The sequence below is a fragment of the Mastacembelus armatus genome, chromosome 6 (genome assembly GCF_900324485.2).
Source record: "Mastacembelus armatus chromosome 6, fMasArm1.2, whole genome shotgun sequence".
Classification (NCBI taxonomy): Eukaryota; Metazoa; Chordata; class Actinopteri; order Synbranchiformes; family Mastacembelidae; genus Mastacembelus; species Mastacembelus armatus.
The window spans coordinates 23513283-23540222 of NC_046638.1; the positions used below are offsets into that span (position 1 = coordinate 23513283).

The window sequence follows — 26940 nt, forward strand, 5'->3', positions numbered from 1 at the left end:
TGACATTAGCATAGAACAGATCTAATGTTCTTTCTCCACGTGTTGGACAATCCACATATTGTACAATGTCAGTCAAGCAGGAGGACAGAGAGACATGATTGAAATCCCCGGTAATTACAAATTGCTACAAATACCTTGGAGGCCACATTAACAATAAACTGGACTGGTCAAACAATACGGATGCACTCTTCAAGAAAGGACAGAGCAGACTATTCAGGAGACTCTGTTCCTTTGGCGTGTGCAACAAGCTACTGAAGATCTATTAGTCTTTAGTAGAGATTGCACTGTTCTTTGCAGTTGTGTGCTGGGGAGGTGGCATCAAGGCAGTTGAGGCCAAGGCTGTGGCAGAGAGGAGGATGGTGGACAAAATCAACTCTATACTGGACAGTTCTGCCCACCCACTTCATGAGGAACTGTGGCGAATGGGAAGTTAATTCAGCCACAGACTAATTCCTCCTAAAGCCAAGACGGCCATAAGACTCTGTAATTCCACAATATAAACAATAGCACACCCCCCCCCCCCCCCCCCCCACACAAAAATAAATAATTACTTTATTATTTTTCTACATACAAGTTAAGTTACTTTATTAATTACTATTAATTTATATAATTTAAATAATATCAAATTTAATAACTTTAAATGAGAATAACTGCTGTAACAATTGAATTTCCCCTTGGGGATTAATAAAGTACTTCTTCTTAATTGCAATGAATGCATCAGGGTGCTGGGTCATGTATGACGTCACACGCCGTTGCAGGCGCTGCCTTCGGTGGAATGTAAATAATGGCGACTATATATGTAAACTTCCTTGGCACATAGTATGGGCGGAAACCAACTGAGACCAGTTCAATGTCTGGACAGCAGACCCTCTCTTTCAGTCACATTTCAGGGTTTAACCCATTTCTGATTGAAAAGTAGACCACCATATCAAACTGCACTCCCTGTACAGCCTCTAACTCATCACAAGCGCCTCCAGTTCGTCCCAATTGTTATGCAGTGACTTAACATTCCCCATGAGCACAGAGGGCGGAAAAGGCTTGTATCTCCACCTTCTGTTGTTCCTCTTAGCCTTTAGGTTAGCCACGGCTCTACATCCACAAAACTGTCTCCTCAGCATAGGCGGCAAGTTACTCCGTGCCCAATCTTCGACAGGGCCAACAGTTCCTCTTTAGTGTACACTACTCTGTTTGAGCCAGTACACATTGTAAGAAAAAAATATACCAAAAAAAACAAAAAAAACACAGGAGCTCCTCGAACTTGCTGACATTCAGAATGGCACATTTTTTGACAAAAAAACAAAAACAAAACATAGTTTATAGTTGTCATTTCTCTGGGACTTTTATCATCCTTGTCCTCCCTCATTCAGCTATTTTGCTGACTTCTAAATGGTTCAGCCGGTCTACCATATTATTTTCCAATCGGTTATTTTTTTTCCCAACTTTATTGATGTGTAGCACATAGTGCTGAGTTATCATGAGTTTGTCTGCGTCACAATATGTAAACTAACAGAAGTGAATGACAGATTTAAGGGATTTGCTGAACATTGAAACTCGATAAATGCAGATGTTTTACTTAGAGTGCATCCAAAATAGACACAGCCTTTGCAACCTATTGAAAAAAAAAACTATTTCAACAATTATAATAATTTGTCACAAAAAAAACCCAAACATGTACTGATTATAGGTTTTCAAATGTACTTGCTGCTTTTATCTGAATAGGATGAGTTTGGTCCCACAAAGACAATTTTCACTTTTTACTTAGTTTTTAATCGACTTAACACCCTAAACAAACATTTATAAAACAACTGAAAAAGGCCTGACAAAAAGTAAAAAACAACTTTGATCAGATACAGCCTGATTTAAATCAAATTTTTTGTATAGTAGTTGGAGTCATTTCTTCAATAAGTGTAAACAGTTCTTGTTCTTCTCGACTGCTCATTATATAATTATTAAAATATTTAACTGAATTCAGCCTATTCATCCCAGACATAATTGCCATGAAATGAAATGGAACAGAGTTCTTTGCATTTGAGCTTGCCATCACAATCTGCTTTGGACTTGTCGGTGTTTTATGTTAAAGGAAAAATATCAGTAAAAACTAAAAGAAGTGATTCATGAGAGAAGGACAGATTCAGTCCAGTGACACTCTTTGACAAAGGAAGGCAGCACATTCAGGTTAGAAAAGCAAGTGTGGAGTTTCTTCCATAATGTACGGATCCTCGAGGTCCACTAGTGGCTGCAAACACAACTGTGCTGTTCAGTGGATCAGCATCTGGTGGAGCTGTTGCCTGGGTGACATTGAGGAATTACCCCTGTACTGAGGTGTTTCCTGTGGTTATGGAAATCAGCCCTGATAGGCTGAAAAGCAGCTTTATTAGTCTGCAGAGCCGACTGGTGCAGAACAACAGTGGGGGTCACAGCACATACAGAGCGGGTGTATAGTGTTTGGTATGTACTGTGTGCAGCTGTGTGTGTGTGTGTGTGTGTGTGTTCATGTGGAGAGGTAAAAACTGACCAGTGTAAACAGTCAAACTCTTCTGAAGTGCCAGTGCTCACTGACCATCACAGGATGAACTGCTCACTGAGCCCCAGCTCATCACTGCACATTACTCTGATCTCAGGAGTAGCTCAGACACACACAGGGTGAGGAAAATGAGCTGGTGAAGAGGTAAAACTCCAGACAGGAACACAAACATAAAAGGCTTCAGAAGAACCTTATTTTGTGATTAACTGGGGAGGAACAGGAGGAAAAAGAGATGAGATGACACCTGTCCAGAGCTTAGTGTAAAAATCTCTCTGCAAACATAACCAATTCATTAATCATGTTCAATATTTGCGATTTTCATTTCATAAAATTCATATCATTCCCTCACACTTTCTTTCATCTGTGGGACAACATTAATCCAGTGTGCCAATCAAACTGCAGGGAGCACAGAACCACATCAAAGCATGTCAGCCAGCCCTTTAACAAGAGCAAGCCAGCAGGCAAATCACCCTTTTAAGAAGACATTCCCTGGGAATGTATGTCTTCCTAACATACAGAGAGAAGCACAAGCAGCCCTGACAAACAACAGCATATAACACTCACATTATTCATTTATCAATCTCGACAAAAATGTGTGTATCATGAGCAGTGGTTTTCTCCATACACACAGATATACAGGTAATCTGCTACAGAAACACACACAAAAGAAATGCTATCGTTTTATCTCAAATGTGAATATTGTCATCATGACAAACACCCTCAGATAATTGTCATCACACTGCTCGTCTGCTCCTATACCTCATCAGTCCTTGTGCGAAATTAAAGGATTAAAACCCACACTGTAACAAATTTCTGTAAAAATACAGGAAAAATTGTACAGTAATGTACTGTTTTTCCTGAATACAGTTGAATACTGTAAACGATAATGATTTTGAGGAAGTAAATGACAGCAAGCTGCTGTACCATCTTAAGGTATAGTACAGTATTTTTTTCTTTTTCAAATCAGTGTGTTGCTTCAGTAAACTACACCCATAACTGGATTAAACAAAATCATGCTGCATCACGTCTGACTGCATCTACTACCATCCCTGTTCCTGTGGTTACTGAACAACGTAATTGGAGTCTTACCAAAGTCAATCCTGCCCTGTCATTTTGTGTCGAAGTTTACATTTTATTTACTTTCTGTTGCCGAAACCACATAAGCATAACAAAGTCGAAATTACTGCTTGGTGTTTTTTAGCGTTAACATTAACATGCATGTTTTCAGCTAGCTAGCTAACGTCTGCTTAACCAGCATAGCTACTTCTCTTTAGCTGCTGAATAGATAAATCTGCGTTGAATGGCGTTACGGTAAATGTTAAATTCATTGGCGTTACATTGCTTGCCACAAAATTGAATACTTTCTAAGTAGTTAGCTAGTTGTGTTATATTTCTAAGGTAAGTTAGCTAGCTTAGCTATTCAGATTTAACATATGCTAATTTGCAATTTAGCGTTAGCGCGTTGTCCCGAGGTAAGATGTGACCTTAGCGTTACATTGTTTTATTGTAAAATCTACACAAGGGAGTAGGGTTTTTTTCTGTTTGCTGTGGGCTATTTCAGTTAAAAAAGATTTGTATGATGTGTCGTGGCTTTATCGTTTAGTGAATTGATATAAGAGCATGATTGAAAGTCGCTCTGACGTTAGCTTCACATAGTGAGCTTCACAGTCGTTTCCTGCCTGCCTCTTTTTTTTTAAGAATAATTGTATTATTCTCTGAGACCGTAGCTTAAGAATCGTTTGTGTTTTATTAAGATTGTTTTGCTGTAAATACCAGTTAGCTACAGTAAAAATAATAACTTGCAACATTGTGCTAAGACCTGCAGCTGTATGTTTGCACGTCAGGCACATAGTTGTGTTCCTAATGTTTCTGTTTTGGGACATTAACAATCATCTTGGTCTGTATGAGTTGCTGGTGATGAAGTCACAATTGGACGTTGGATGATCAGCATTAAAGCCATGTCATCTGTGAAGGCAAAGCTTCATCACAAGGCTTGCTGCAGTGTTTGCTATCTACTGTGTGTTCAACTTGCTATACAGAGGAAGCTGCAAGGACACTGGAGTTTGTTCAAAGCTAAATGCTTGTCTTTAAATATTTTGTTCCTCTTTAAATCTCAGTTCAGCAATGTAAAACTCCCATTTACAATAAACTGTACCTTTAATCCGTGGCCCTCTTTTGTTGCCATATTGACTTTGCAATTATAGCTGATCCTTTTGATAGTAAGTTGAAGTTGAAGCCAGTATGTACATTCAAGTGTAATGCTGTATTTCTATAAAACACAGAGGTGCCTCAAAGCACAGCCAGCCTCCTTTCAGCAACTTTGTTAAGGGATCGGACTGACTAGACTGGTCATGGCACTGTGTGCAGCGCAACTGGCTCCAACAACCTGCTTTGAGGTACTTCTGTGTTTGAGGAATATAAAGAGAGGAGTAAGAGGAAAGAGAGAATTACTCTCTCAACAATCAACAATCAGCATAATTGTTGTAACAATAGACACCAAGTCTTAACTTCATAAATACCTAAATTGTCCTTTGCCAGAAGATAAGGCCATTATGACACAGGTTTGATTTGCTTTTGCTTAACATTAGTGACAGTAATCTAATGCTGTCTACATTACTCAAAGATTACAGTGTCCTATAATGCTTCAAACAGAATCTGAAATAATGGCAAGTAGTCTGTTGTAATCATATTTTATTTCTCATTTTAATACATTTCTGTTATTACATTTTTAGACGCCTCATTGGCATCAACCCTGAGAGGGGAACCAAGGCCATACAGGGGAAGGTGGTGTCCAAAAAGACAGGGAAGTTGGTCCACAAAAGGGCAGAAACTGTGAATCCCCATATGGCCATCCTTATAAAAAACCTCTTGGACTTTGAGTGGGGTTTTGTATAGTCCACAACTCACACTCACTCATGGCAATTCATGTTGCCATTTCAAGGTAACAAGTCTCAGCATTGTTTTTTGTTCAGTCTACCTCTAAAACTCAGCTGTGCAATTTCAGGTTTATTTTCCCACTCATTTTCTGTTGCACATGGTCTTAATGGATGGATGCTAAAGACAGGTACATTTTTATGCAAGTTGTGTTGAGATTGAGAATCTGTTTAAAAGAAGTCATTTTTCTTATGGATTGTATTTGTTTGTATTTTGTACATGGATTTCATTACTTGAAATTTCTTTGCTACAGAATATGGTTCATGCAGTGGCCTTAAATGTGTTATATGGCCATCTCTTGCAATATTTTGAGAAAATAGCAAATTCGGGGTTTATGGATTAAGACAGGCATATTGAGCATGTGTTAAAAATGTCTATTTTTTTAAATGTAATCTCTTAAGTTTGTTAGTGTTTAATACTGCATTGACTTTAATAAAGGCCTATGTGGTGTAAGAGCATCTCTTTTACATTTTACAGTAGTAAACTGTTTATGGAGATTACAGCAGCTACAGTGAAATAACAGTATGATGCAAACCAAACAACTGACAGTATTATACTGTAAAGTATATATTATATACAGCACAATAGTGTATTTTTTTTTACAGTAATACACTGTTATAGGTTACAGTATGTACAGTTGAAAGCTGCCAACTCTAGCTGCCAGTAGTTTACTGTAATTTAACAGGGAAATTTCTTACAGTGCACTTATATCCTAATCAGTAACTATAAGGATGATACAATCTGCAACCTATAAACAGCATTAAACAACTGATAACTAAAATGAATGTGTTCCAAGTACAAAGCATCCCAAAACTCAACCTATACTCTTGGTTCCATTTCAAAACAAATTTCTGGATGAAACAATCACATTGTTTTTGAGCCAGTCAAATTAATCAAACACAGATGGAGGTGGGAGAATGTGGTAGCTCAGTGCAGCGACAGGCTCCTTCGCTGAGGAAATGGACTGGATGTCCCTTTGGAGGTGCATATTTTGACCTGTGTATTTATAGTGAATGTTCAATTGATTGAACATCAGACACAGAATAAGGAATCAAAGATTGTTTTGTTATGGCACAACATTTGCAACCATGTGGTCTGAGCTACGAGGCCAGAAAAGCAAGAACTGTGAGGAAAACCTACAATATGACATACTTTGGTCAGGTGTACTCATGGTCCTTTTTTTAAAGTAACTGAGCAGTGATGCAAAGCAAACAAGCAGCTTTTATATTTTTAACTCCTGACTCTACACAAAGATTTTCTCAGTTTATTTAAAACCAGATTTTTAGTACCATCTATTCAAAGCTGATTTTACACCTTGACCCACAAAATTCCAGTGAACAACAGTTAAAACTATGACAAAGACTTCTGTAAAGAAAAAAGTTATAAAAACCATGTACCACAATGTGGAAACAAAAAATTATGTTTGTATAATTATTATTTAGACAAACTGATGGTTGTAAACTAACCAGACATAGAAGATTCTATATAAAAATCTTTAATTTTCGTCCCTAACAATGAAAAAGGGATGTCATTTAGTGGCGTGAACTGAATCTATACCTTTTTTCAGTTTTTGCTTTGTTTGCTTTGCCTTGTTTTTTGTTAGGAATTAAACTCTTTTAATGTGTTTACATCATTTTGCTATTTTTGATCTTTCAGTGCACAAATTATGTTGAGATGGCACAAAGAGCCTTATGAATTATATTGTAGAAAAACCTAGTGCTGAAAAACGCTTGCTAGTAACTGCATAGATTTTGTCATAACAGGACAGCGAATTAAAATCTCCTTCATGCATCAGGGTTAAAAAGTGTCATTTTCCCCTAATTTCCTCACATCATCATGACAGCAATCTTCATTACTGCGATCATTACAAGCAGCGTCCGTCAGCCCTATCACCATCACCATCCTAAACATCTTGGCCATGTTTCTCATCACAGTTTTTCTCTTCTCCTCCTCTGCAGTCTGCAGAGGAGGATTCCCTGTCAGAGGCTGCAAAACTGCAGGCAGCATGCATCCAAAGCAGCGGATGTGAAGTGACAGAAGCTGCATGTATTTATAGGCTATCTGAGAAACGTGCTGCTCACTGCTGAAGCTATTTATAGAGCCTTTTACTGATGCCTTTGAGTAGAGTGAAGGAGAGGAGATAGTTCTCTGGGGAATGACTTACGATGCTCCCTTATATCTCCATCTACTCCCACTGAGTGTTCATCCAACCTTTCACTCTCCATGCCTCAGTTCACCACCCTATCCTCTTACATATACTCCAGCTTTCTCAATTTCCATCTTGTGTCTGCCCTCTTCTTCCTTCCACATCTCTCCCATGCTGATCTTCTTCATTTTGCCACCTCTCTATTTTCTGCCCTTTTTCATCTTGCCTAGCCTTTTTGCTCATGTCCACATGTTTCATCTCACCTCCCCTTGCTCACCCCGTGTACTGTATCAACATCTTTCTTCTCTTCGCTATGTATTTTCCAGATTTTATATTCCAATTTTCTCATGGCTTTTGCCCAATTTCACTGTCTTACAGTGTCAGCTCCACTTATATCCAAAAGGTCACACTATTCATAAGCAGAGTGCAGAACCATGAAAAGTCGTCTAGATCCTTCAACCACATGTGCAGTGGCAGAAGCTCAGAATCATTTTCCAAAATCCTTAAGTGACTCCTGTAAATAAACTGAAATTATTGTGCCAACAAATTTCTAATCTCAAAGTCTTGAAAAGTTAAGACTGATGGTGTAACCCATAAAATGTGATGCCTGTCTATTGATCTTCTCTTGCACAATCTGTTTTCTCTCTCAGTTTTCTATCAGTCTCCAATGTGTGTTAGTCTCTACCCTAGTGAAAATGTGTGGATGTGCATGTTCTTAAAGTGGCAGTCCTGCTACTATTTGGCATGTGTGCTCGTTGAAGTGTGAACCCATTGGAAAAACAAATGTGCAAATAAACAAGCATCCACATACAAACAACAGCAAACACACAGCATGAAATGCAATGCAATTATTAATATTGGAAAGAAAAATATGACATTCAATTCATTTTTTGGGGGCAAATCCATAAGCTGGATGATGAAAAAGGATGCAGGAGTTAATGTCAGCACGTAAGCCTTATAACTGTATGAACACTCACAACACACACAGACACACCTCCTCCCACATTCTTCAGTGCGACAGCATGTTGTGATGCAGAGTGGCGTCTGCTTGTCAAGCTGACAGACTTGCAATGACAGCATGGTCAGAGCTCTGCAGATATGCGATAAAAACACTGATTTTATAACGCTCCAAACCACAACAACAAACAGCCTGCCGGGTACAAGCAGTGCAGCGGTCAAGACCATCATCCCCTTTTTTTAGCCAATTGATGCTGTGTCACTCTGATGACTGAGCAGTGCCTGCGTCTGAGAGTCTCAGGCTGCAGAGACTGTATATAAAAAAATCTGCATGTGCAACACTGATGAAGTGCTAATCAAGGGCAAATTGAATTATGTCAGTGACATAAGACAAATTTGCAGAATCCCTAATATTATAACAAGTATATGTAAATGAAATGGACATTTACTGTTTGCATCAAATCTGCTGTGCAGGAGGTTGATTTCCCTGGTTGTTTGTTAAGTGATAGGCTGTTAATTATGGCGACGTCATTATCACTCATAAATCACAGAATACAGGACCTAAAGTTAAAAAGAAATCCTGGGCCTGAAACATTGGTGGTTGTGTTTGGGACAGGGGGTTGAGAGTTAACTACACACATTCACATTTTAGGTTCCCCAGCACCGGATCTGGTGACCGGTCCCAAAGTATGTCCAGATATTTCACCAAAGATCGTCAGATAAATTTGAATGCAGTCTAACAAATTTAATATCTAATAAAAGCTTAAAGTCTCACGATTCAAATGGTATAAATTTAGGATTGAATAATCACAGCGACTAGTTTCTTAATATTTAACAACAGTACAAATACAGTTCAATACGCTGCTCCTTACCTTTCTGTCGTGTTACTTCATATTTGTACTCAAACATGGAGTGTCGCATATCGTTTTGTTCGTTAGAATCCATAGAACAAAGTGCACCCATGTTTTAGTCCAAAAGACGTATTATTATACAGTAAATCCATAAATCCTTCGTCCTCCTCATAAAAAGCTGTAATCCGCTTCGTTTTACGGTTGATTTCGTGGTTTATTCAATAAAGTTTGATATAGCAAGCTTCTGTGAATCACATGAGGCCTCAATCAAACATGTTTGTTACGTTTCACAGCGTAACTAACCCCAAAACCAATAGAATTCACATCCTCAGAGCAAATCCCAGTCAGAGGGCATAGACTAACTTCTATTGACAGTAGAATCAGCCAGTCGCATTGTTTGGCAATGATGACTGACGCATCTTGTAGCCAATGATGAGGCCTTTCAAACGCTGTATCACAGTCTATCACGGATGACGCACCAGTGGGCTTTAAATGGCCCCCACTCCTTACTGTAAGTTGCCTTGACAACGCTGGGCAAGCAGCGTTCGAAGCTAGAGGGGGAGGGGAGTCATATTTCACATTTTCAGCTTGCCGATAGAAAACTGGGAAGCTTTTGCTTCAAACGACACCAAGGTCATCAATATAACTCTTAAAATGTAAGAACAACAGCTAGTTTAATTTGGGTATGTGTTTTTCAGCCGTGTGCCGAAAAAGGGGGGGGGGTAACAGCAGTGTAACAGCTTTAAAGTGTGAGCAACTTCAAAAACCTCTGAATTTTTATAAGGTTTTGCACCATTTTCCTCTATTCTCTAGAAACAGTATGTGCAATGTAAAATACGATACTGCAAAACTTTACATTCCTCCTGCTGAATAGAGCTGGGTATTGGTACACCATACCTTTAAGTCTCCTATCGAACGATACCTGCAATTAATAATTTTGGCACCCAAATATGACTCACATTACTTTGTAATGTATCGTATTTTCCAGGCTATAAGTCGCACTTTTTTCACCCCTCTGGCTTGTCCTGTGACTTACACAGTGAAGTGATATTTACAGTCATTTTGTAAAGTAGTCACTAGTGTTAGATGACACTCTTGACTCAACCGAAGATAATATTATGTTTGAACTAAACTCTAACTCCTAGTGTAACACAAGTGCAGGTAATAAAGTGTGCAGCTGAGACACAGTCTGGACAACCTGAGAGGACACACCACTTTACCTTCTCCCTGATGTTCGTGCAGTTGTTTAACGTTACTTCACACAATGAATATCATAATGCACTTCTGTTTGTTGTTATGTCTGATCTACGTTCTCTGTAGGGTAGACTATAATTAGTATAATTCGAAATGTGACTTATATGTTTTTTTTTCTGCTCAATTAAGCTGTTTTTGCTAAAAGCCACTTATACTCCAGTGAGATTTATAGTCTGGAATATACGGTAGCTAGCATGTTGCTTCTTACAGATGCTGAATACAGGCTGAGAAATCATGAAAGACAGATGATGTTCAGCAATGAATGCACACGCATATATTTTTAGACTGCAGACATGGTTAGTCAATCATGACTGAGCATCTGCTGTAACTGTTGCTCCCAGTGGTGTAGTTGTATTTTGGAGTGTGTGGGAACAGATTTATGACTGGGGTCCAATTCATGACCAGAAAGCACCTTTCCACCTCTGGTACTGCCACACAGTAGCTTTGAGCACATTGAAAAGAAACAGGCACCTGGCTCTTTCAATTTTTGGTACCAACAACCAAAGGGCTTCCTGTCTTGACTGCTTTCCTCAGTGCACAGCACCATTTCTCTTGAAGGCATTTGTCAACTTAAGACAAGTTCACCAGGTTTAAGGAAACAATGGCAGTGTTTACCAAGTCTTCTGACTCTCTAGTGAAGTCTGTTAGGTTGAGAGCAAAAGCTGCTCTACTTACACAGCACTGACAGGTACACCCATAGACTCAACTATGACAAACCACATGTGCAACAAATTTGCAGCTGACTTTTTGCTGGACTACTTTAAGCCCTGAGAATAACTATCTTGCCATTCTCACGAAGGGCTGGAATGTGGCTATATCTGAAACAAACTATGGTTCATGCTACAAAAAGGGGCCTGTGCTGTCCTCTGGCCCCAATGGGACTTCAAAGACCTGCACTGTTGAATGTCAGCCAGTCCCCATCACCTTACCTGTCACCCTGTCAGTCTGCCTTCACTGCACTATTACACAGCCAACAGGCTGGGTGAGGTAACACAAAAAAAGCATAGGAAGCACAAAGGTGAAGGCAAGTGGGATGTCTGGAGTTCAAATTGTAATGAAAAAAAATGTGATAGAGGGAGGGGACCAAAAAAAAAAAAAAAATCAAGAAGCAGGAGAAGAGGAAGAGGTAAATGTGAAGAGATGAAAACGACAGGAGAGAGGGAAGGCGGGAGAGAGTGGGGCTCAGAAACTGTGCAGCTGTGAGAGTGTATTGAACAATCCCTTCTGTGTCATCAGCTCAACATACCAGCAGAAGACATCCAGTATAGTGGAAGCTCTTCACCAACAGAAAAACAACTATGACTATGACGTCAAGTCTTTACTTTCTCAGGCTATCTGATAACAAAAAGGCCATCTGCTTTAGAGCAACCATTTTTGCTTGCATGTTGCATTAACAGAGGACACTACAACAACATGTCAGCACAACGTCCTTCAAATAACATCAAATCAAAGTCAACCAATCCACATGTGGCATGAAAAGAATAACGTGCAGTCTACAGAGAGAAGCATCGGAGCAGCTTCAGTCTCGAGAGTAGCTAATTCAATGCTCTTCTATGTATTGACAGCAGACAGAGCTGCTGGGAATGGCATCCCCTCAATGTCAATCACAGCAATGACATCGTCCCCCAACAGGCAACAAGCACACACACTGATAACAAGCACAGACACAGGTCCACATGCAACCCATAGGCATGAAGCATCTCAGCGTAAGAATTCCCTCATGCTGTTCTCACAGAAAAACCACATATCAATGCGTCCAATAGCATGGCGCCTTATTACCTTTGTATATCTGCGTGTGTGCTGTGCATGTTGAGCGTTTGCTGAAGGGGGTAGGGCTTCACGGCAACACAAGCCTCGAGACAAGAGGGTGGTTGCTGTGGAAACCTCAGGCTGAGAGCTCGGCAGCCGGCCGATTGAGGGAAAAGAAGGCGTGATAGATGGTGAGAGATGGAGAGCGAGAGCAAGTGTGATGAAAAAATATGAGGGCAACGTCCCGAGGGCAAGGAGGGAAAACTCAAACAGAAAGATAAGGAAACAGACCTGGGGCAGACAGAGTGATATCAAAGAAAAGGACAGTTTAACAGACAGTCAGTCAGAGGTAAGAAGGAAGAAATGGAGAAATGAATGAGAGACAAGAAGCACAGGAGGAGGCCAGAAGATGCAGAAAGGAGGACTTACAGGGAACTGTGCGGAGGTAGAGGTTGTCTCTGATGATCTGCTGGTGGTCGTGGTCCACTGAGCCCTTGGAGAAGCGCAGGTTGAGGTAGTGCCGCAAATCTTTGTCAACCACCCCCCCTACACACAAGCACAGGAAGAGAGGTCACAGCAACCTTTTATTTTGTTCACGTCTTCTGTTTGAAGATACTGAAACTGAAATCATTCATGATGCAAGTGACACTAGAATGGAAAGAAACTATAGTGGCGATTAAAGTTTCCAACAATACCAAATATGTCCAACTGAATTGACAAATGACTGAAGATGAATTTCATTAACCTTCTACCATTCTTAGGAGCAGTCAAAGCAGAAAACTGTACGTTAAGGGTGTAAAAGAAAAAAGACATTTTGCGGTTGAATATAAAGCAAAACGGCTGAATCAGGTTAAAAGCTTGTACTGATTTTCACAGCAAAGCAAAACTACAGAACTAGCAAAAGGCTACTACATACACTACACACGCTAACATTAACACACACAAATCATGGTAATTGTGTAAACCAGTGATCCCCTTGGGGGCTAAATGTGTGTTGTCAGCAGGGTTGGATGACAAAGGCCTACAGAGGACAAAAGCCCACACCACCTCATCCCTGCCTCTCTGTCTTTGCTGATTATTTGCTGCACAAGCTGTCTTCCTTCTCATTAAAGGAAAAGGCTGCTGATTTTCTATTTTTTGGCTGCTCTCCACCAATCGCATACAGACACTAAAACCAACAGTGTCTGTGAACCCACAACCTGGTTTAGCTTAGATCTACACCACAATACCCATGAGCATCACAGATTCAGTGATGGAGAATCATCCACCCTGTGCAGCAGAAACGTTTTTAACAGTTTCTAGAGAACAATGGAGGTACAGCACAGACAAACAACCTAAACCAAATTCTGGATTTCCAGACATTATTATAAAGTACAGGCATTAGTCTCTGCCAAACAAAGAAAATCAGAAAGTCTTGTAATTTAAGACGCTGATCAAAAACACAGTAAAATCAATGACAAACATAATTGAAGGCAGAAGACTCAGAACCGACCAATATATCTGTGCTGCACACACTGTATGATAATGTCCATGAAGTGCTTCTCCTCCCTTCATCCAAACCCTAGGAAACCCAGGAGGATGAGCGGAGAACTTATTCTCCACACAACATTCATTATGCAAGACTATCACATCAGACAGCTGAGGGGGATGAAGTTACATGCCATGAATTTACAAACGACAAACATGTCTTTTCATTCGTGCATACCCCAGCGACATCCTGCCAAACTGACTTGACAGCATTTGGGTACCAGATGAGATTAATGCAGCACCTACACGTCAAAGAGCCCATCCAGTTGAGCGTTGCAGAGGAAATTCTTCACACCAGTTCCCAATGCAGACCGTACACACTGTGCAGATACATGCATGTATGTTGTCTACTGATTCTTTTCTGATAATAACATCTTATGTAAACTGACAGCCTGACACCATTTTAATGAAGCTGTGAAACACTGAATTGATTCACAGTTCAGCAACGCGAGAGGAGAGAGCCAGATAACACCAGAAGACAGAATGAAATCTTGATTAACATAATTAGGATTGTCACAGTTTTCAGAAGGGTAAACCTCACATCGCATAGCATTTAGACATAGGCAATGTCTTTGACACGTATAGACATAGACACATATTTATACATACACACCAACACACATATATGTTCTGACAGAGATGGAAACACAGACAAGACTCAAGAAAAAGGCATTGCAGTCCAGGCACCTCATCTGCAACAGCCACAGATGTTGGCAAAACGGTCCTTTTTCCACAGGTATATATCCACAGACAGCCCGTCCTCCGAGGCGTCCTCTAGCCTCGCAACCAGCCACTGCACATCTTCTGCCACCTTAGTGAAAGCTCAGCGTTTCCCTCCCGCATCTGCTCCAGCACACAGCACCTGGTCGCAGCCAATTTTAATCCCAGAAAATAAGACAAGGATGAGGGGGAAGGGAGGTGTTAAGAGTTACGGAGAGATGGAGAGAGACGACGACCGTCGGGGAGAACAGAGAGGAGAAGGAGATGTGCCAGTGGGAAGCTGGGCTCCCAACAACCTGCCAGCGGATTGGCCACACAGCTTCCAAAGTCCTAGAGCAGCCCCTATCTGCTACTGCTGTTACTGCACTGGAGCATCTGTGTGGTGTCTGTGTGTGTGTGTGTGTGTGTGTGTGTGTGTGTGTAAGAAAGACAGATATTTAGAGTGCACAGGAAATGTGCATTATATGTGTGTGAAAGAATTTGTAGATGTGTACATGTGTGTGTGTGAGTGCACCCAGATGCTCCTTGACATTCCTCAAATACTCTGTGTCTCGTCCACCAGATGCTTTCCCTGTTTGACCTTGTGTAAACGTCACTGACTGGAGAGAAATACTGTGAAACACAGCAGCAGCAGCAGCAGCATATGTTGCACTGAGGCTACACACACACACACGGATGGCTGGTGAGCTCACAGCTGCAGACGCCAGTGAAGATGCCTCGAGCACCGTCTTGGTCAAGGTTTGGTCCAAATACAAGGAATAAACAAACACCAACACAGACTCACATGTTCATGATATAAGAACTGAGCTCGGGGCACAGCTGAGTGTGGAGGAGGGCTGCATTTAAAGAAGGTTTATTATGTTGAAACGGTGCAAATTTAGCACTGTCAGAGTTAAACTTGAGGCTGCAAACATCATGGTCATGTTGTTTTGTGGATGGATTCTGCAAGAAAAGCAAGCAGGGCAAAAAATCTGCCAAAGATTATATATTTCCAAATATTGTAGCATGTCAAGGAGAAGATCTGACCATAATCACCCACAAAGTCATCAAGGCAGACAGCAATCAGGGCCACTTCCGCTCAGTGAAGGTCTATTGCCCATCATGTGATTACAAAAAAAAATTTTACCACACATTTCAACACAGTGGCCCATTTGAACTGTCACCTTCATATTCCTTTGTATAGCAGGTAGTGCTCACAAACCGATGCTAATGCAGCAGCTGGCATTTCTTCCACCACAGCAGCCGCTGCCTTTTTCATGTCTCTATTGAAATGGTGCAGTGGGTTTCTGTGTTGAAATTATACGTTGAATAACTCATGGTGTGTGAGTATGTGTCTGCTCTATTCATGCTGGGTATGTTAACTGTGCTCCTGTCCAGTGTTTAGCATTCTGCTTGGATGCAAATCTCGATTGCTGAGTCCCTACAATGCAAACAATTGTGTTTGCTTTTGGGCAGTAAATGATGAGCCGTATCGTTAGTACATTTAAAGAGATATCGCCCCCCAAAAATGAAATAAAACAAAATAAAATAAAAAGACAAGAAAAAATCTGTTTTACAGAGAGATTTATGGATGGATTGTGACATGCACAACATAATCTATTGCTTTTGTTGCTTAGCAACACAAGCAGATTTATTTACACAGCTAACAATTGCTTGACTGGTGAGTGAGTGAATCATTTTGTTCTCTGTATCTACTGTAACTTTAAAAATGACAACAGATCAAGCTCTTTAGATCTGACAGCATACAGTGCACTTAAGAGACAGACAGGAGATGAAGAGGTGACACACAACAGGGTCCCTAACAAGACTCAAATATTGATATGTGATGTGTCTTGGCCCTTCAGTTTGACTAGACTGACGGTCTTTAACTGGGATCAGATGCTCAAGCAGGTTCACCAGATGTCCTCTGTCCTGTTTTTCTTCCACTCAGTGGTGTAAATACAACAACAATCAAACCCAAACCAAACTGCCTCACTAGAGTCTGTGGTTGATTTCAATGATGACTGTTCACAGCAATAAGTACATTTGGCATGAACGCCACCACAGCTACTTATAGTGACTCCATCTGCATAGTCAGGCCAACAGTGCTTCTACCATCACAGAGGATTTGGACTCATTTAACAAGGAGGTTGGGATTAACGTTTTCAAATACAAATAGAAATACAACCGCTACATATGCAGACATCACTTCCAAATTACAGACTATTCTGCTCAAACTTTGTGTTTGATTTGAGCAGCACAATTAGCACAATTTTTTTCTGGGTAAAATATCTGTTTATCTTCAACCTAAATTTAAGAACAAATCCAAAGTAACACCTGGTAAAGGTTTACTCCAAAATATTGTTTTCTTTTCTTGTTTGTGTTGTGCATCTACATTTATATAAGTGAAGCTTCAGCAGCAGAACATTACTGCTGCAATATAACAGACGTGAACCTGATGCCTTTCTCCAGGAGACGTACAACTTAATTGTTAAACCCTGTCCTTAACACTCCAACACCTGTCACTTAACAAGTGACCTTCATTGAAACAGCATCTAACCATCATGCAAACTACAAGCTCAGAAGAAGATGAGAAGGCAGAAGTGCTGTAACCAAAACAACACCTGCCATAGATTTATCTCAGCCATAATAATATTAGTTTTCCTTCTCGTTAGGTGCCTGATACATTTAATCCGCTGCACATTATTGGAATACTTAATATAATACATTTAATTGTAATAGAGATATAATGTACTGTGCTGTATGCAGGTTTGTGCTTGTCCCACTCTTGTCTGAAATGGCAGCTTAGATGTTTCGCTTGACTGATATGTTTTTTTCTTCTTCATTGCTTTTTCTGCCTTAATTATGTTTCATATTTCTGTTTTGTTTCTGACTGGATTTTAGTTCTTTGGTGACCTTTAAAAACAAACTTCCTTTGGGATATTAATGAAGTTACGATTCAGGTTTTTGGAAGTGTAACTAATATTTCTTTTCATTATTAATTCAACTGACTGTTGTCAAATGTCAACAAATTACGAGTTCCCAAAGTCCAGGGTAACATGGTGAAATGTCTTGATTTGTGTAACCACAGTCCAAAACCCAAAGATTTTTCCTACAACACAGCAAAATAGCAAATATTACTTACGAATGTAAAAACCAGTGAACATTTGGTATTTTTGTCTGAGATGGGCCAAACCATACGTTCCCAATCATTGGTTGACTAACAGCTTAATAATTGTTTCAGACCTAGATGTTTTTAGTCTCACTGTTATAGGAAGAACCAGCTCAACAGTGTCCTATAGAATAAAGAAAATGTCTAAAAAAAAAAAAACACCAGATAGAGGTTAGATAAATAAAACAGATTTGACAGACTCATTACATGCAGCATATTTTCCTGACCAGCATTCTCTTCTAACAAGGCTGAACTCAATGCATTGTTTATATGTGCACCAACAAGATGCTTGAGGCTGAGGAGCAAACCAACAGCAGCCATTTTGTTTGACTTAGGAAGGTACAGTTAGGTCCGACATGCCCACTGTCCCAGTAGGCCAAAGAAAAGCAGAACAGCCGTGCGACACTGATTCTCTGAATGTTTAACTGTCAATCCTACAGTCAAACCTCAGCCTCCTTCTGTACATGCCCATATGACACAACATGTTTACACATACACCAATAGCCATGACCACTGACACGTGACGTGAATAACATTGATTACATTGCACAGTGAGCCAAGTGCCAAACATTTGCCATATTGGCTCCTGTGTCCACAGCATTAGGCAGGTGGTCACACTGTTCTGGCTGATCAGTGCACATGGAAATAAAAAGAACGAAAGAGAAACAGTGGGAAGAAAACAAGGTCCAGCATCATGACAAAGTTGGCCAAATGTTCCCTGTCTTTATCTGGACACACACATAAACACTTACTCCTGACACACCTGACAATACCATAAATACAGACACACAACACTGAGCGAACTGAGGGGACGTCTGGCTGGTGAAAGGTTGACATCTGATGGGGAGAGATGAGGTGAAGTGGTGCTGTACCCAAGTAGTTGTCATGGGGAACTAAACTCAGAGACTTGATCGATAGTTTGTCCACACATCCACGAGAGGTGACACCGGAGCAGCAAGGAGGGACTCAACACACACACGCATGCACAGTAAAAAGAGGATTATATCTTCACTTAATTTCTCATCCAAATTCTGCTCAGGCAACTGAACATCATAAACAATACCTCTCAGCAAATATTCACTAGAGTCCACACTGCTTCATACTGACTATTATCATGCCCCATTATAATAAACCTCAAACAGTCGAGAATTCCTCTTCCTATTCAAAGTTTTTTTTGGATTTGACCTGTGGAACAAACGTGGAGTCAACTAAGGCCAAATAAATGTTTTGTTTTGTTTATTTCGTAGCAGAAAACTGTCAAACACTAATTATTCTATTGCATCACAATAACTGCTGGGACAGGCCAGTGTTATTAGTCGCACCTTTGATTTAGTTTCCAACATTTCTGCTGTGAAAAATCTGAATCACATTGGGAAATTGCAAAATTTATTCAGAAAACATCACATTTACATAGATGATTGACTTTTGTCAGGAAAGAAAGAAAGGCAGGTAATGTACATCAATAAAATTGTGCTTGTGTAGAATACAGGGTACATATAAGTACAGTATTGTGCAAAGTTTTTACAATCAACTTAGGTGCAAAAAAACAGAAAAACAGAAAAAAACTGAACAGATATTTTAATAATTACAGATATTTGTGGGTGACCATGCTATACCTTTTTAAGAGCACCAGTTTTCCTAGATAAATTTGCATAGTTTCTCTGGGTACTTGACAGGTAGGTTGTTTCAGCATCTTCATGCAATCCTAGACTCCATGATACTGAGATCGAGATCTGTGGGGACCATATACTTTCTTACTGGACTCCTTGTTCTTCTAGTAGCTGAAGCTAGTCCCTTATCACGCCTGCAGTATACTTTGGGTCACTGAAAATTACTCTGATGGTATTTGATGATAGATTTAGTTTTTTTTTTCCAACTATGATTTTTTTATTGTTTTCCTGCATCTCCTTTGTCCCATCTGACATTTTAGTTTTTCCCTAATTCCTTTCTCTTAGCCCAGGGTTGCACCATCAGGGTGTCAAGAAATAATGCTCTGGAAATAAGCCACTCAGCAGATGCACTTGTTTTTTTACTGCTGTCATTTTTAGTGTTGTAATGCAATGTGGTACAGCTGTCTGTCCACTGTTGCAACATCTGGATTGAAACATCTAATAAAAAGCTGTTCAAAGATCATACGCCAATCTCAGGAAGGACTGAATGAGACAGTTTATCACAACAACACAATGCGGCTGGCTAAAAGCATCATCTCTGACTCCAAACATGTTTTGAACAGCAAATCGGAGCCTTTAGTTATCAAGCTCCTCTCCTGTGGAACCAGCTCTCAGCCTGGGTTCAGGAGGCAGACACTCTCTGTACTTTTAAGGCTAGACTTAAAACCTTCCTCTTTGACAAAGCATATAGTTAGGGCTGGCTTCAGGCAACCCTGAACCATCCCTTAGTTAGTTATGCTGCTATAGGCCTAGACTGCCCGAGGACCATCGGTGCACTGAGCTCCCCTACCCTAACCCCCCCCTTTCCCTTTCCCTTTCCCTTTCCCTCCCCTCTCTTCCTCTCCTCCCCCCTCACATGTATATTCTACCACTGAATGTCACTAACCTTGTGCTCTCTCTCTCCCCTAGTTTGTGCTCTCTCCCTCTCTCTCTCTCTCTCTGTACCTTCTGCAGGTGTCCCCGGTCCTGGAGCTGTATATAGCTGATGTGCAGTTACTGGCCCCACCAACCTGCAGTGTCTATTTGTTGTTTATTGTTGCTGTTCTTTTCTCTCTGCTCTATCCACTCACCCCAACCGGTCGAGGCAGATGGCCGCCCAAACTGAGCCCGGTTCTGCTGGAGGTTTTTTCTTCCGTTAAAGGGAGTTTTTTCCTCTCCACTGTCGCCAAGTGCTTGCTCATAAGGGAATTGTTGGGTTTTTAGTTTTAGTTTTTGTAAAGTGCCTTGAGATGATTTGTATTGTGATTTGGCGCTATACAAATAAAATTGAATTGAATTGAATTGAATTGAATTGAATTGAATTGAATTGAATTGAATACACACTTCTTCCATCTGGACCACGTTCCAGTGTTCCACGCTTTAATAGGGTCAGGCTGAAACATTCATTTGTCCATCAGTCAATCCTCAAATGAAATAAGGAGCTTAATCTATAATAAAGGCGTTATAACGGTGAGTAAGTAGTATGTGGTGTGGGATGTTATGTTGAATGTCTATGTCTTATGGCAGTGTTTCACAATGGAATTACTGCTTTTTATGCAAAACAAATTTCAGATTGAGAATCTGAAAATAAAGAATCTGTCTGTCCGTCCGTCCCTCCACCTCTCCGGTGGTCCAGTTAATTCTACCTTGAAATGACTTCTTTTACAGTCACAATTAGGCACAGGTAGTTTGAGCTAGCCTTTCAAGGCCTGTCTGTGTAAGATAAAGAGAGAGTGTGAGAGGGAGAAAGAAGAGTGTCTGTGTTTGTGAATCATATCTATTGGTAGCACTTACATGTAGATGTACTGTAAAGGCCATTTAGCTGTGGATGAAGTATGTGTTTGCAGTCCTGCTAATAGCATTATTACAGCAGGCGGCAGGGCTCGTTATTAATAGTAAATGACAGAGCCTGTCTCCTAAAGGTCTTAATATTGATCCCCCCCATCCTCAGACTAGTCTTAATGATGATGTTCCTCCATATCTTTCTGTACAGTGCCATAATCAAGGCCAGACACACATTTACAATCTGTGTCACAACTAAAAGAAACAAGCCCACACTACAAATGAGACTCAAAATTAAAAGAGGGAAGTTACAAGAATTGCCAGCACCACTCTCCTCCTCCAAAGCTGACTAAATCAGCTTTATGTCTCCCCTTTTCTCACACATCGTCTCTATTGATGAGATACGTACTGATACGAGGAATGTCTTTTTGTTCATATGTTGTCTCCTCTTTTAAATGCAGCTAAATGGAGATGTTTGTCACTCTTGACTGCACTCTCCAGCTCAAATGGCACTATGCATACTCTCTCAAGAGCAACAGGCAGGATGCATCTTAATGAGAATTAAAGCAATAGCCCAATAAGAGGCACAAAAGGGAAATGGATACAGTAAACAAGCGTAAAGGTATGTGTGGGCTCAAAAATGTCATACTTGGTTCCACAGCAGGAAGAGGTTGAGGAACAGTAATGGGGAGAAATAAGCGATGGCTCCAAAGGGTCTTGGAGGCAACAGAGAGTAATAAGAAACTCATTGGTTTGGGGGTGTAGCAGTCGATAACCTGAGGGGTTAAAACCAACAGGAGTAGGTTCCCAGTCAATACAAAAAAAATGAATAATTGTGGCTGTGGCTGAGAGAAGGCCATCCTCTGAGCATCATAATGATTCTCCTCTCCAGTGTTTCATTTGGCTGCTATGGTCTGATAATCTAATAAAGCCTGTCTGTAGTGATTAAGGGGCCTTCATGCTGCTAAATCTAAAGCAAAGTGAACTAAATTCAGTTCAACTATACTGACCTGACTGCTCCTTTCTTTTCCCCATTACAAAGTGTTACGATGAACTGTATGAAGAGGAATATTATACACACCCAGCACATAAAGTCAGTGCAAAGTGGCCATAACTCACATTCTAACAAGTTAGGTGGAAAACTACACAGCTCTTCACAAACTGGGCATTTTCTCTGAATCACCAATGTAGTGGGTGTCATTTCATTATGGCTATTATATACATTACAACAAATATTTTTTATTACCAGAAAGACCCTGAAATGTGATTACGTCATGTAAAGAGCAAGTTAAAATGCTACAAAATACATATTTTAACCTTGACAATAGCAAAAATAAATAAATAAATACCGATGTCAACACTAATAATGAAGTGCTGTAATATAACTGAATAGCTGTGTCACTTGTAATTATTTCATGGATTTAGAGCATTCATAAGCTTTAACAGCAAAATATTCTCATGAAGTGTCCTTGCACTGGTGAAAAGAATGTCAGTCATTTTCACTGGAACTATTTCTAACACAGAGCCAGTCTAACCAGAGCTAAGAAGCTGTTCAGCTCTACAGACAGCAGCAACTTTTCAGATGAAAAGATGGTTAAAACCTTTAAGATACTGACGTTGGGAAAATAAACAAATATCACTTCTGAAATTCAAACTGAACTGAACCATAAACTTCCATAAACTTTCTGAGAATGTCAGAGCAGAGGGGGACGTGGCCCCAGGCCTTAGGAAAACAACTACCAGAGTATACCCTGATCAGGCAGCTGCTGTCATCTACTGGTAAGAAGCACCCATTGCACCGATGGCATGATCCCAAATGCAAATGATACATTTAAAACACATCAGCTGAGACTTTTTCTATTAAGTCAAGAAGCTGCCTGCTGCTGCAATGAACATGATTAGCACAGCAGTGCAATTTAGGTTCATATTTTAAAAATTGAGCAATTAAATTCTAGCCTTTCATGTACTGATGCAATCAAACTGAAGCACTTACATGAGCCACAATGCTGAAAACAGAGGTTGGCCTACAGATCGTGACAATGAAATTGATTAGAGGAGTTTAAAACACTTGAAGTATGACTGTATAAAAGGGTTTTAACTCAGTACCATGACAACGTCCCTCATGTTCTCTACATGGAGTGTATGTACTACTGTGCATATGAGATGGCTCCAGTCCTGGATCGTCAACTCAGGAATGATATCAAGCCCCTTTAGAAAGTCAGAAGGGTGCCATCTACCAGGCTCCTGAGCCAGCTTTTATAATCCTTCTCATTCAGATCTGAAGCCCACAGCGAAGCTATCAGATTAGAGTTGCTGGCTAATCTATGTCAATGAATGAAAACCATCCGCTGCCTTCTGTGCTGCAATGCCTGACTGAATAAGATATGATTCTGTAAAACTGGGAGAGGGAGGCTCTGGCTTCGGGCACAGACCTGGGCTGCTGTCGCACTCAGAGAGTTAGCTACATGCAGTGCATATCATTTTGAAAGCAGACCTCACATCTCCAACTGGGAACCTCATAGTGTTTGTCTGAGCGTGTGTGTACCAGCGTCTGAAGCGCACAGACACTCAGGGGCTCACACATACAGAGCGAATGCTTTCAGTACACCCTGACGCACTGGTTGTGATGAGCCAGATGTCTCAGCTGCCTCTGTCTCTGGAGGTGAGAGATGTTTGTGTCTCTCAGCTGAACTCTCACTGAACCCTCCCACCTCCAGACTGATGGAGGCCAGGACAGGCGACAGGTTGGGTGCCAGGACCTAACACGGCAGTCTCAGTAATGAACGTTTGTCAGGGGTGAAATTTAACTGTCTCTGTACTTTACTGGCATTCTAAGACCTCAACCAAACCCACTATGCCACAATACTCATCAGTAAACATTGTTTAGTGCACATATGCCTTGTTAAAATATAAAGCGGTGTTAAATGTGAAATGACAGAAGTGTGTTTTTTATTTCTGTTGGCTAATTGATGGGGGTGTGGAAACTTTTAAAGAGTAGAAAAGTCCAAAATAAAAATATATTCCACACAATGCCAATAGGTAATTGCCAAAAAGAACTAGCCACAATCATTTCAAAGGATTTGATTTATATGGAAAAATGCAGATAAATGGACCAAATAAACAAATTAAAACATGAAACGTGTGTGTACAGATAAATATTAATTATGTCATATATTAACTAATAGTGTTATTTCTTACTGATAAAGGTCAGTAGTGGCTATCCTATTGGTAACAAGTAGAAATACAAAAACATGCTTTTCAACAACAATGACATGCTTGCATACCCTTGTATTTATTCTTCATTCCCTTCTTAGCAGAACACAAGCATGCACACAAACACACTCTGAACACTCAAACTCCATGAATAATCATAAGAATATGTTTTTTCTTTTCTAAAATACAACCTCAGTCTGCCACGGTGCATCTCCATGGTGATCCATCGCTCAAAGGCCTGTGATGTTATTCTGGAAAATACCTTTGAAAACGACTAATTTCTTCTGATCTACGAAAAATAACAACTCTGTTGTTGAGGCAAAAATCTCACTTCAAACCCACCCACGCACACACACACACACACGCGCACACACACACACACGCACGCACACACACACACCACTTCTAACTACATTTCATAAACACATCCAACAGCCTGTTCCTAGATTGTCCCTTGCAGTGCGTCTGTAGTGAGGAGAATTACACTGACCTAATTCACTTAACTGGACCAGTTAGATATTTGGTCATTGCCTGGCTGAGCTTGTGTTTGATCCTCTGAGCTGAGCTCCAGCAGCTTCTAGCCTCAAAAAAATCATTCTCTGACAGCACTCCACTCATGGTGAGATATTAATACAAACAGAGCAGACAGGATGTTACTCACTGATTCTTCAGGGTTCTCATCAACAAAGTGACGAGAGCAGAAGAAGGCTGCCTTCCATCCCTGTTCTCCATCTGTCCCACATTATAGGGAATGACCTGGACGAGTCAGACAAGTTGACAACTCCAAACATTTCTCCATGATGGTCCATCACTTAAAGAGCTGTTATGTTATCCTGAAAAAATAACTTTGAAACTGACTAATTTCTTCTGATCTAAGAAACTAAAAATCTGTTGCTAAAGCATATTTCTCAGGGTCAAAGGTCAAGACAATTATTCCATGCTGTGACATACGTGTGGCTTTGTTTTGTATAATGTAAATGGCTGTATATAAACAGTGAATCTGAAGTTAAACTAACTAACTACAGTAGAAAGATAGTCAGAGGCCTTTCTTTTTTGTTGCAGGGTATAGTTTGTTATGAAAATAGGAGACAGAATTTAGAGTCCCACCAAAAACTGCATCAGCTGAGCATTATTACATTTTCTAAATTCAACCAGTATTCCTCATCTTCAGATCTTTTTCTGTGCTCCACGTGAAGCACGACATCTGAACATTAAAGCATAAATCTGACCAGTGTTGTCTTTCCAAGGATATTAGTTTTTCCATTGCAGGCAAATATTTCAAGGTTTTGAATGTCATGCAGCTTCATCAGCAGTCTTTCAGTATAATATCATGAATGTAGCCACCATGTTCTCTATTTAAAAGGAGTCTGAGAAAATATTAAAAACCCCCAGGTCTCAGCCAACCTGTGGGTTTTAGCATCAGCATTAGCATTAGCTTACACAAGATAACAGCTGATAAAAGGACATTTCAGTCAAAAACGTCTGGTTGGGAAACTGCATACATGTGCAGTGTGAGAGTGAAAACAGCTCCTTGGTCCCTGTTGTTGCATCTGGTCAAAGCAAGATCATCCGCTCTATGCAGTTAATGGCTTGGACAGAAAGCTGCCATTTGACAGAGAAGTTTCTATATTCGATGAAGTGGTTAAGTGTCCTTTGAAGTTCCATTAGTAAATAGCGAGATCCCTGGCCTGGGCTGCCCTACATAAGACGTGGCCGAGAGCTGCTGCACAGTGTGACGGCGTCTTGCTGTGCTCCACTTAGAAGTTAAAGGGTATGTTAACATTTTGATTTTATGTTGATTTTTTACCCAGAAAGCACCACATATTGTTCTCATAAACTCGAGTTAATGAAACATCCTGGGGACTTCCTCCGCCACACTCATAAAAACATTTAAGAAACTATGAAATTACATTTCTGATATCAGTATACAACATCAGCAAGCAGTGACATGTTTTTCTTTACCCAGAGCTAAGCACCTTCAGCTAAGGAAACAGCCTTTCTGATATTCTTCCTATTGTTGTGTAAATCAGAGAAGCATTTGTTGTAGTTTCAGCCTGGGATGATGGCCCTAATATAACCTCAATAAAAAATAAAACTCCAAAAATAGCTGACGTTAATATTATTAATATCACTGTAATTGGTCCAGAGCTATTTATGACAAATGATTAATGCAAACTAAAAACAGAGCTAGGTTATTTAGAGGTGGATACATTTTAATTTTATTAAATATCTGTCCTGTTTTTCCTCTTTTCCAAAACTGACAACCAGCAAACACCAACTGATAAGCAGCACTGAGGTGGAATCGACAAAACCAAAAATGATTATGAAAACTGTCTCCTGTAAACCGGAATGTGCAGCTATTTGGTTAATTAGGGAAAGACAGAAAAAAAGGCAGAGCTGTCACTGTAATATGTTGTCCATTGTGCACGTCACAAAACACAACAAAGACACATCACAGTTACAGAAACAAGCAGCAAAATCAA

The 26940-nt window shown here is 40.2% G+C and overlaps 1 protein-coding gene across 5 annotated transcripts in view; it reads right to left on the reverse strand.

Moving 5' to 3' along the window:
* magi2b (membrane associated guanylate kinase, WW and PDZ domain containing 2b) overlaps positions 1–26940 on the reverse strand; it is a 72736-nt gene that overhangs the window by 42221 nt on the left and 3575 nt on the right. For all 5 annotated transcript variants that reach the window (XM_026312306.2, XM_026312305.2, XM_026312304.2 and 2 more), the window contains exon 2: positions 12845–12961. In XM_026312306.2, the coding sequence (XP_026168091.1) occupies positions 12845–12961 (117 nt within the window). The remainder of the gene's footprint in view (positions 1–12844; positions 12962–26940) is intronic.